Below are 12,437 nucleotides of genomic sequence, written 5' to 3'. Positions count from 1 at the left end.
CTGAACTCTTATGAAAAGGAAACAAAGTGGTTGTTGGTATTCGCAGCGTTACTTCAGGAGATGGTACGTCGAGCTGTCGTAATATTCGACGGACACGTTGCTTTCGAGAATTGCACGACCAAACTTGACTTGGTTTGATGTGAAATTACACGCTATGCGTTCTATACCTTCTGTTCTCGTAAATTGAAATCGACCTTTATAATTCTTCTACAAAGTAGAAGATCATACGATAGTACCTACTTATATCTTAATATGATCATAAATGTTAAATAAAGAAGATTCTATCAAATATCTCTCGAAGGTCCTTTTTTCAAACACAAAAGTTGACTTAACTCATTAACAGTACAATAAGATAACGATGAGTTGAAAATGAAATATTTAGAAAATCATCGTCTCCTTATCCTTCAAATTTCCTCCAATTTTCACCTCAGATACAAAAAATATACGTACTTTTGATTTTTTATAGGAAACAAATATTAATAATCGCATTGCATATGAGGAAAAAATGTGTAGTATTATATTTAACAATATGCCCAAGTCTTTCTCCTGCTACACTGTTAAATAACTAATTCTTAATGTCAATATCTCTGTGTATTCATATTTCAATTTATAAAATCAATTACGTTTAATTACCGAGAATAACGCGTTCAGCCGATGATAACCTTTTGAGGAAAAATTCTTGATTAATATGAAATACGATTAAAATTCTAGAAAGGTACACCTTCTCTGTTACCCAGTTCCCATTATAATATCTTCTTTCCATAATCTCTAAGATAAGATCCTATCGTACTCAATTATTCAAGTTATGCATATCAAACACCGACCATCCACTTACTCCATTATCCTACTTGCCTTATTATTTAAAGCACAAAGTTGAAGTATAACTTATTATTGTGGATGTAGCTGGCGACTCAAAGGCGGCGGATTTTCAAATATCCTGAGGATAGCCAGGAGAAACATCTTACCCGGTCAAAAGAGCTGTCACTGTAGTCGAGGATAGCTGTCGCGAAACTTCTTCGGGAGCGGAAGGAAACGAGCGGTCGAGAGATGAATCCAAAGTCAAGCCTGAAGAGAAACAGGCCTCAAGGGGCACTCCTAGAATATTTGACAACATGTGTCCCCGGACGATCGTCTGGAAGAAAAAGCCAACTAAAATATACGTGCTCGTTGGTATGGCGTACACATATGCACATCAGAGCAGGACGGTTCTTGGGATTTGCGAAGACAACCGACGAGACGCGGCATCACGCTGTTATAAATATCAAAGCGGGACAAGCTTTCGCCATTATCAACGTCATTTATCGTCGTCGCGGTACAAGCACGGTATAATAGATACGCCGTATGGATAATCCGTGTTAAGGCTGCTGATGCTACTAAATCTAGGATTTTCGTCCCTCCAGCGAGTTTAACTCGAAACGTTTTACAGGATCCTTTAAACGGCGAACAGAAACGTGTCTAATAATAGGGTGCTTCATATTTAAATGCTGCTGTCCAATGCCTCGGAATAACGTTCTACGTGGATAACTGAATTTTGGAATCGCCGCTACTGTTTTCAACCATGTAGATAACGATGCTGGACAGTTATCCACTTTAAACTTACTATCAAAGTAACATTTTCGCAAATTGTGCGAGATACATGTACAGATGTTGAAGATTTTCGAAGGAATAGGCGTGGATGATGCAAACCGTATGAACTCGAAATAACGCTAAAACCAGTCAGAATATTATATAATGAAATCCATATGATATGATTACGATGATTATTATTCTGTTCGATTTTTTCATCATTATCTGTAAAAATGTGAATTTGCATGAACACTCCGCATTCTAATAACGATTCGTGTCAAATACGATTTAAATATCGCGAAGAAGTTTATTCACCCTGGCAACGCTAAGTACGGGCTATCAAACCTTACATCTACTATATCTGTATCTATTTATATCTATATATTTATAACTCTATGATCATGAAATGTATATCCATCCTGTATCATCTCGACTGCTCGCTGCGGTGGAATCTACCGCAATAATGCGAAGCGTTTTCAAGGCCATATACGAATTTCGAACCTCGCGTGGCTAATAAACTTCAATAGCCATACCACGACAAAAATCACAACGCACGTTCCTCTGATTAAACGAAATTTCCATCTTCTCTCATTCTTCAAATGGTGTTTCCCTTCACAACATTAAGATCTGATAGAACGATAGGGAGCACGTTGTCAATGAATAAAAAGTAAGAGGGTTTGTATCAAAAGGAACGTTGGAAACGACCTTAGCCCCCAAAAGGGACAAGTAATTAAAATAATCTGGGACAATGACCTAGCAATAATTTAGAGGCGAGATAAGGAAGATACGTGATACGTGTAAGGTACGAGTTAATTTTAAAATGTACTTGTAACGCTAGAGCATTTTGTGGTGCATTGTGTGTGTAAGCGTAAAATTTGTTGAAAAGAATGAATAGAATCGAGAGATGCAGCTTTAGGATAATTTAGAGTATCCGCTTCACAGGACAAAGTTCTTGGAGGGAAATTGAATCTCAAACGAAGTAGTAAGTAGCGAACAAAAGATTACATACAAAAGCGCAAATGAAAAGTACTGTGTGTTGATAGAAGCTCAATACACTTACGAAATGCTCTATGATGCAACGAAATTCAAAATATGTAAACCTCAACCAATAACCAAGAACTAAGTAACTAAGTAAATTACGTACCAATAACTTTAAACTAGACTTTGAATGTCGACTTTTCATGAAATGTTTATCATAGCACGCTGTTCAGCGCGTTTACCACGCATATGTGACGCTTTAAACGTAATTTAGCTAGAAAATAAATGGACACATAACTAACATGCTTGGTTAAAAGAATAAATCTGAAACGATTATTCTTTACAATAAACGATATATATTATACCAAAGTATAAGAAACAAAACATGATCTGTGGTGGTCATTTTGCTTCAATCCACTATGGTAGCGTGCGTGTTTAGTTACGAAAGAACAGAAATTACATTCGACGATTTCCATTTCGATTCATTTCAGTTGTGCTTCAATAATAAATAAAAATTGCACGTAGTGTTTAACATATATCAACATGAAATGCGTGTGAAGAGATTAACTTGTTTACTGCAAACAATATGCAAGTGATGCAAAGATAACGGAATATTTATCAATGTATATTCAGTATAGCAACACGAAACGCTTAAAGAGCTAAAAAACTTGTAACGAGGCCGAGTAGCTACACAGGTACAAACATTGGACACGGTCTAAAGCGAAATTAGCTAAGTTCCGGGGTGGATAACGCAACACACTCGTGAGCTGGATATCAGAACTAAGCCGTTTTGTTCTACGTTGCACCACTGCGGTCGTATAAGCTGCCATACCACGCGTACACCCAGTATACCAACTTCCAAAGTGACTTACCCAAATTTACATTTAGCTCGTCGAGAAGGCAGCGGAAGATCATGGTGTCCTTATCTGTCCTAACATGTAATATTTTCATTTCTTCTCTTTCTCTTCTTTTTCTTCGCCTTAACTTGTACGAGACCAATGGTAGGTGCAATACGTTCCACGATAATGTTATAATTTTCCCCAATAATTTTTCTAACACCACTCAGACCTATCGGAATATAAGGTCCCGTTATAAGCGAAGATCACTGAAACAAAACACGATAAATACGATATGGGACTGCAAGTCATGTCTCAAACTAATAAAAGTTATCAAATGAAAAGAAAGAAAGACGATAGAAGACGCGATAATTGTTTTTTCAAATTTAAATATAAAGTAGCTGAGATAGAGGAGTGCGGCGACGTTCAACTAAATTAAAATTTCAGCTCGCATGCTAAAAATTAATGTTCTCCTTAAAAATGTAATTAAATACATTTCCCAGCTGAATCTCGAGGATTCGTTACGCTCGTAAGAGAAGTTTATAATTCAAGAACGTGCAATGAATTACTCATGAGAAGATGCGGAGGATTTGAATTTGTCATGAATCGGATTTTACCGCGCGTAAAGTGCTTAAAACTGGAATCTCTTTCGTATCATTTGATTCAATTCTATTATAGGTACGTCTCCTTCGACGTTCCGAGTTAGAAAATTCATAACAGCGTGTGAGTTCTCTGCCATCCACTAATTCCACCGTCGTACGCCTTATCTCGATCTATTTGAAGTTTAGCGGCTATTGGAATTGGAAATGAAATTTGGTAGACGTACAAATGGAGACTAACAGGCGCAATACGTGTTACGCCACTGAAACAGCTGAAACGTATTGTGTGCTGGCATGGCAATCGATTTTAGAAACACCGATTTATGTTTACGGTCGTTCGAATACCAATAGACACTGAAGACTCACTGTGAAATGCGTGAAAAGCAACATTACTCTATCGACCACCTTGTTGACACAATTAACTCTTCGTTTCTCCTGAATTCTTCGGTCCTTGAATTCTTATCTTTGAATCGTGATCTCGTTTTAACCAAAAAACGTTTAATGTTTAACGACGTCTCTATCAAAAGATTGAAACGAAAAATCGCAGATATTAATAACGATTATTTCATCTTTTCTTCAAACTTAAAGAAATTCTTAAAGATAGAAAGATAAGATTGAGTCGAAGATGATTCAAAGAACACAGAAGACTTTGTTATAGTTCATATTATTTAGTCCCAGTTGTGGCAATAATTAAAGAAATAACAATATAGAAACATTCCTCTATCATAATTCTAAAGATATATTAAAGATATGAACCTTGTAATAGAATTAACTCAGTTGCCCAAATACTTCTGTATCGCAGTGTACATACAATATAGAATAGTTGAATGGTAGAAAAACCATTTGATTTGAATTTAGCGTACGTATTCTGAGAAGATAGAGAAGTTTGTAGAAAAAATATTGATTATTCGGAGTAAGTCTAAGAATTGGAAACAATGTAAAGAATAGAAATAAAGTCTCTCGCTAATCTCCTTGATGAAGAAGAAATATTTCAATTCCCTCTCAAGCGTTCAATTCAGAACAAATATTTCACAATTGAAATAGACGAGCTTGGATCCTTTCGACTATTGAAACTCAATAAATATCAGTTGTATATGACTGACATTCCCCAGTCCTACGTCAAGAAGATCTTTAGACATATCGAACGAGGTCATCTCTATTTTTGTATTTTATTTTGGAATGAAATATCGATATTTTTATAATTCAACAGGAAAGTCAGATACTCGTATCCGCAGATATATCTTTTTCAAATTTTCAAGCCTTTCGCTGGATGTATTCTGAACGATTCAATTTATAAATTTATTGAATATTACCAATTATTGTATTATTCTCGCACTTCTAAAGGTATTTAATCAAGCGAAGCGATTTTCGTAACGCGATAAAACTAAACGCAATATAGCGAAGATGCATTGTATTTTTTACGACATTTATAAACGCTAAACGATTATTAAATTATTAATGCAGAAGATTAGTAATCCTTGAGGCTGGTAATTTTATTATAGAGCCGTAAGAAAATTTAATCGAAATAAAACATATAGCGAAAAATCGTGAATCTTCAGCATTTTGTCGTGATTTATCTTTAGGACAATAAAAAACTTCGCTATATTTCCATCTAGCATATGCATATATGCTAGTATATGATGCATAGTGTTAATAACGTCCGTACTCTCGTTCATACTTGCGTGTGCAACATCCTACCCATCCGCCACCTCTGTCACAGTTTTTCCCTCTTCCTGTTCCGTTACTGTTTTCCATCTTTCTCTTCTCGTGTATTTTCTTTCGTTTGTTTCTCACATGTATTCGATTCCTCTTTCTCCCTCTAATCCTTTATAACAGCGGCTCTCGAAGCTAAAAGTTAAAGAAATCAGAACACTTGTTCATAATTTTAAATAAAGATACGTATTATAGATATTTATGTATTTTTAATGTAAATGGATTTTTTTAAATATTGCGTATCATTATATATGATATATCAATATGAGCGCTTCCTAAAATCATGAGATGTAGAAAATATAAAAATATTTGAGGACCACTGCTTTGCATACAGCGTACTTCATCTTCGTTCTTTGTTCTTTAGTTCTGTTTCCTTTGCACTTTCTTTACTGTTGTCTTTTTCTCGTCTAGAGAATGTATTGTATTCAACGTATGGTACAGTTACTCGGGTTGAACTTTTAATATGTCTCGTTTCAAAGTTTCATTATCTATAACACGACAATCCTGTAGTACGTTTTTATCGGTGTATTGCCTTTCTAGTTACGAACCGATATAATAAAATCAAGAATATAATATCACATCGTCGCTGACCCATACATTTCAGGAAAATTAATATAGTAATATTATTGCATATTGATTTAACATTATGATCTACCAAAATTGTAATAAAATATTAATCATGAAGAAATCACGAAGTACATGAAAACAATAAGTACTGCTGTACTTATTAATGAAAATTCCACAATATTCACGACATTAATTATAAGCAATTAATTACGTACAAATAATATATTTGCAATATCATTACGTTATAATAAAAAGAAGACTTCGAAATGAAGTTGGGTACTGGAGAATAAATACAGAATCAATTGCGCTTGGAGGTCGTATCGTTTCATATTATGTACATGTACTGCATACACATACATATATTACACGAGAAGCCGTACACCTATATGAGAGACAGATACAATATTCTGTTGATACGAAGCATCAACGATGTCTCCGTTCGACCCGAACACGTATTCACTACTACAGAGGTTTATAATCCTAAATAGCTCGTGTTATCAGTTTTCCCTATTGCATGTTACAATATATTACATCCATGTTCCATTAGAATAATGGATTTGTAATATATAATAATAGTTCTCACATCGTATGTTATACGTTAACGTTGCATAAAAATGTGCTAGAAATAAAATACGACGGAAACAAATATATTAATCGGATTCAGATGTAAATCTGTTGTATAGACGAATATTTTATTCTGCTGTGAACGGTTTGAACTACTGTGTATATCCATATGCAAGCTACAAATAAAATCATTGTACCTATAATTACATACATATTTCCACTCAAAAGATGTTTCATTTTACTGTACACATATACGTAATAAATGTGTAATATCTACAGCATCTCAAAATATATACGGATAACTATAACCGATTGCAGAAGTTAAAACAAACGGTTGCATATATGGGTTATTTTCCACAGTAACTGAAATACGTTACCTATGAGAACAAAACCTTGATGGTACTGCGATGGAGCCGTAAGCCTGTATTGTTTTGAATATTCTGTGGATATATTTCTATGAATTTCCATGAATTTCAGACAATTCTCACGTAAGATGATCATTTACTTTGACACATTTTGCGATTATAATACCTGTGATCCTCTATCGTCACTTTATAATATTATAACGTAACGCCAGACATACACAGATCTGGAAACTCCAGTGGAGGAACTAGAGCTAGGCTCGTATTATCGATGAGGTACCTTGTCTGTGCTCTCACATATCGGAAGATGTTACTCAAATAAGGCGCTTCGATCGATTTCTTAGGTTTCATCATGCAGCGCTTGTTGTGACTGCAATTGCAACACGATCCTGTCTCCAACTAGACTTTACTCCATTATGTAAATCTACATTTATCTAAATAACATTTTTCTGTATCACATGAAATACTATATATTTACTTTAAATATATTGAATAAAATTATGATAGATTAATCTATATTCGTTACTTACAGTGATAAGGATGGAGTAGATGGCGTGAAATGCAGAAGTCTACTAAATCGATCGCAGCGCTATTACCAGCGGCCAATTTATAAACCACACCTCTTGGAATTAAAACCCTTACCATCTCCAGTGGAATTTTCAGATCTGCGTAAGCGACCGTAGTCTGTACATGGTCTATATCACCGACGATGTACAGCGTATTTTTTTTTTAGTTTATTTCCGATATAGTTACGTTTTGTCGATTTGATATAAGAAATACAGAACAGACGTGACATTCAATGTTTTTCGTGTCCCACGTTTTGAGGATCACCTCAACCTCTATACCAATTCCCGATCGTATGCGACGTTGTCGATTCAGTATAGTATTGGTGTGAATTAAAACTAAAGCCTTATATGAAGTTATAAATAAAATACAGAACAGGATATCAAAATAATAAAATATTACACACACATCACGTGCATTACACATGTACATTGTACAATATCAAAACAATAAATTTTTCTTATCAACATAATAAGATTTTCATTTTTTGTTCGAAGTCAGATAAGTATTTATGTACAGAATAGGTTCATAATAGACTTCATAGGTATCTATGTCTAAAACCTGGCAACGACCTTCTGGAAGGACGGTTGAGCAGTGACTTTTTGCCGATAGTATGAAATGTGATGTTTCCATTATAATACAATCAAATTGACTAGTAATCTAAAGTGATCGTTCATTTCAAAATGACAAAATTTATATATTTCAATTTGAAATAATATAGATTAATAATAATATAGATTTTCCGAAATTCTTTTACAAGATTTTTAGTTTTCACAGCGCCTCGGAATATTTTGTAATAATTTATATATTTTCTTAACGTAATCATCGTTCAATGATTAATTATTAGACATATATATCTAATACATACATTTTCACAAATCTTTACTTTCAAATTTTTACTTTCTAATATAAGATTATGTTGCCTTATATAAATTATTAATTTAATTACTCACGTTATCGTATTTAATGGCGTCTGTAATATGCCGCAGAATTTTGTTTATTTGAGCCTGCCATGCGATAAATATTTACGTCCTTACTACCTATGATTTCTCGTTCATATTATATAATAATTCACGTTCGAATAAATAAAATCACTGACCAGAGATTTATTTAATAGCACTGTGTTAAATTTTATCTTAATAAACAGAACGCGTTCAAGCGGACTAATTACAATCGTCGCGGTGCATAAACTGTAGAGGACGTGAGAAACACTGACTTTTTTCGAGATCGGTATTTCAAAACGTGAGACACGAAATTCTATTTAATGTCACTTTTATTCCGTTATCCTTAGTCAATGTCTATACCTCACCTCATCATCAATGATATAAGTACTGTATCAACTGTAGGTGAAATTGGGAACTAGTATAACTACACGAGTATTATTATTGATTACTAGTGAGACCTGGCTACTTGTGATGTTACCGACTCGAAATGTTTTACCATCTGCCTATTTCATAGCGAGAGGTTGTGTCGGGAACTATTCGTAAGCCAGTAGGCGCGATAGGTACTACCCTCTGCAGTCAGGTATTAAAACGGGGGTGTGCGATTGAATTGGTTTTTCGACGTCGGCTGATCAGCTGTGCGGTTTAAGTTGGACTTTCCCCTTGTGGTGTGGTGTCGTGCACATTCAGACTTGCGTTCGATTGGCATAGATACGTCGGATCCGTGTATCGAGGATAGAATCAGAACGGTGTCATAAATACAGGGACGAAGTACGCGCTGGCGGCGATAAATCGGTAGTATTTTCTGGTGAAGGGGGGCAAGTGAGGCATGACGGGAACAGGTGACAATAGAGCTTCGCCATGTTAGATTTGACGAGATCACGAAACGTGCGCCGCTGCTGCTGCTGCTGCTGCTGCTGGTGTTAGTGGAGAGAGAGAGAATTTATTTTGTTTTCTCGACTCTCGTGCTACTTTCCTCAGCGGTGATCCAACTGAAAATCATCCAAGCTGGATAGGTTACCCGAGTATCTCCGCGATACCGTGGACTGGTTTATGGGGTAAGTGTTTTCGAGCGAAATTTTCACGTTCGGTCAACGATTTTCTCGATAACTCGAGAATCACCGGAGCCACGGAATAAAAGGTTAACCTCGACGTTCATTGATGGCCTAACCTCCCCGTCGAGGTTGACGCTCTCTCGCTCCGGTTTGTACTCCGTTGCACGTTTAATAATCGTCTTGTCGTTTCCTTTTTTCTGAGAGAAAGTGACCTCTGCAATTTTTCGTTTCATCGTTTCATCGTGTCTCGCGTTTCTATGCATGATACTATCCAAAATTTCGTTCGGGAAAATAACGCGTGGATAGAACGCCGTCGTTCGAACGCACAGTGTCTCCTCGTTCTGCTCGCCGTTGCTTTATATTCATGGAAATCGCTGACAGTGCCGATGACAGCGTCAATTGTATTGTTCTTAGTCAGGTTACAAAGATCGTCAGAATTCAGGATATTGATATTTTTATGTAAAAATGCGGTTTCAAGTGGCGACGTTAAAAATGTCCGTATGTGTTTGTTAAACGCTGACAATTGACGTTACGTTTATTGGATTTCTTATTTTTACCCTTTTATCGCGATACGTAAGAGAGTAACATGCACCAACTTACGAGAATTACGTAAACGTGAATTGCATGATATCCAAGGAAAAAAAGCTGAAAAACATGAAATGAAAAAAAACATGAATAACATTTTTTTACGCAAAATCCATTAAACTTGACCGGGTCTGCAAATCTACTTACATTATCTTATTATTGTATTTCATTTTCTGCTGATGATACGCGTGACGTGTGCATTGTACCTGGTCGATATTTTCAAAAATGTTTTATCAGCGTTCAAGAAGTGTGTTATTTAGAATAGAGTGTAGAGTAGTTAAAACCGCAAAATAAGGTAGCTTTAGGTCTTTTCAATTTTAGGTTATTGTCTGTGTTAGCCACCCGTAGAAAATATCGAAATGATTTTATCTATTTTGTAAATTCAGAAATGGCGATGTGTCACGTTGTTACTGCGTTGTTACTACCTTTTTCCTCTTTAATTATATCGTGACACGTGTGAGTATTATGCTTGTGTCGTGATGATACCGTTCTGTATTGGTGTCTGACGTATACCTAAGTTCATCCTCCAAGTAAAGTACGTAGTTTTCAAGTAATATAGCATACTCATTGTGTCCATAGTATAGATTTCCTATATTATCATTCTGATTGTTGTATTAATGAAAACTCGAAACATAAACGATTCAGAGTGCCGTATTTTGCCATAAAATTGGTACTTCAAGTTCCTTCGAAAAGGAAAATTTATTTCAATGTTACCAACTTAAGAAATATCGATATATATATTTGAACGAATGGAAAACACTCGATCATGACGAATCACTTGAATGTTCGAATCTTTTAGAATTACTTTATCAAATGTTCACGATACGAAAGTGCAGGCATATCACTGTCGCGACGATAAAATTATCACGCGCCACTACCTTTTGCGATTTCTGCGTACGAATCATCGCCAAAGGAAAAAAGCACGATGTTGATAATTCGTGATATCGTCGAGTATGTACAATGGATGACCGGTTGTACAATGAATATCGGCATCGGCGCGCTAATTTCACGCGTCGACAGCGCGCAAAGCGACTGTTAGCCATAGAAACGAGTCGTGAAATAGCGAACTGTGATATTCATAATCGCATACGTGCGAATTACTCTTCTTTTTCGTCCCGCCAGGTGGACTCGAAGACGTAGAATAGGGCGTCGACTCACGTGAGCTGATTTTCTCAGTGACGAGGTCGCTTTTAATGGTTTGCGGTTCATTTCATTCTTTTTTTTTTTCTTCTCTTTTCCGTTTCCGTTCAATCTTCGTAGTGTGGTTGAAAACGTATGATTTTATCAGGGCTTACAATGGAAGCGAACAAAAAACAAAGGGGGGAACCAGAGACAGAGTACGTACAGATAGCGCTGTTCGTTTCAATTAGGTGCGCCGTTATTTTTGTGAACGCGACCCCGAACGTTAATTTATCGTCTTATGGAAATGATTTGGCCTGAGCTTCGATCACTGCAGTGTACGTATCATGTAAAAATATAACGTGCTACTTTTAGCCTATTGATACTTGTGGAAACGCGTATCTTTTATTGTTAATGGAACCTTTCCGTAAGTTATCGAGCTTGTGGATTATATATATGTATACAGTGGCCCGGTAGAAATAGAACGATTGATTAACGAGATTATATTGTATATTCCGGGTGATCGATAGAAAGCTTAAGAAAATTTTTTGGGATAATTGTTTTGTTGAAGAATTAAATATTTATTTGTCCTGAAGGTCTATTTCTAAACTATTTCTACACTATTATAAACTGTTTACTTGTTTGAAGGTTAGTTTTTCGAAATTTCAAGATTAGATATATCTTTTGCGACGAAAATATGTCGAACAGCATATAATTACTAAATTCCATTACGTTTGTAGCAAAGATAGTAAAATTATTATTTATTGTACAATTGTATAATTTATATACTAAAAGTATGTAGATTTTATATAGAGAAAACATATGTATTTCTAATAATGCAAATATGCAACTTCGACTGGATCACTGTATATATATATATACACGTATGTATATTCTAATCCAATTTCTACCATTATATATTAAAGATTATAATATTCATAGTAAACACCTACATATATTCTTTCACAAATACACATTCACAAGAAGC

At 35.4% G+C, this 12,437-nt stretch overlaps 1 protein-coding gene and 1 long non-coding RNA gene across 3 annotated transcripts in view; one reads left to right on the top strand and one right to left on the bottom strand.

The window, feature by feature from the left end:
* Positions 1 to 493: 493 nt before the first annotated feature.
* LOC117238136 lies at positions 494 to 7,513 on the bottom strand. The gene is made up of 4 exons (XR_004494125.1): positions 7,201 to 7,513; positions 5,646 to 5,827; positions 3,417 to 3,649; positions 494 to 1,132 (listed from the first exon to the last, which is right to left on the bottom strand). It is a non-coding gene; the product is annotated as an uncharacterized LOC117238136 (long non-coding RNA).
* Positions 7,514 to 9,290: 1,777 nt separating this feature from the next.
* LOC117238151 (MOB kinase activator-like 2) overlaps positions 9,291 to 12,437 on the top strand; it is a 65,091-nt gene continuing 61,944 nt past the window's right edge. Inside the window, exon 1 of one of the 2 annotated variants that reach the window (XM_033502813.1) lies at positions 9,291 to 9,748. Coding sequence is in view for 1 of the 2 variants with exons in the window: in XM_033502819.1 (XP_033358710.1) it covers positions 9,744 to 9,748 (5 nt within the window). In the remaining variant the exon portion in view is untranslated. The remainder of the gene's footprint in view (positions 9,749 to 12,437) is intronic. The other variant, XM_033502819.1, reaches the window with a different exon arrangement.

The sequence above is a fragment of the Bombus vosnesenskii genome, unplaced genomic scaffold (assembly GCF_011952255.1).
Source record: "Bombus vosnesenskii isolate JDL3184/JDL3185 unplaced genomic scaffold, Bvos_JDL3184-5_v1.1 scf7180000013436, whole genome shotgun sequence".
Classification (NCBI taxonomy): Eukaryota; Metazoa; Arthropoda; class Insecta; order Hymenoptera; family Apidae; genus Bombus; species Bombus vosnesenskii.
The sequence above is the reverse complement of the archived record's forward strand: the minus strand, read 5'-3'. Positions and strand labels throughout refer to the sequence as shown.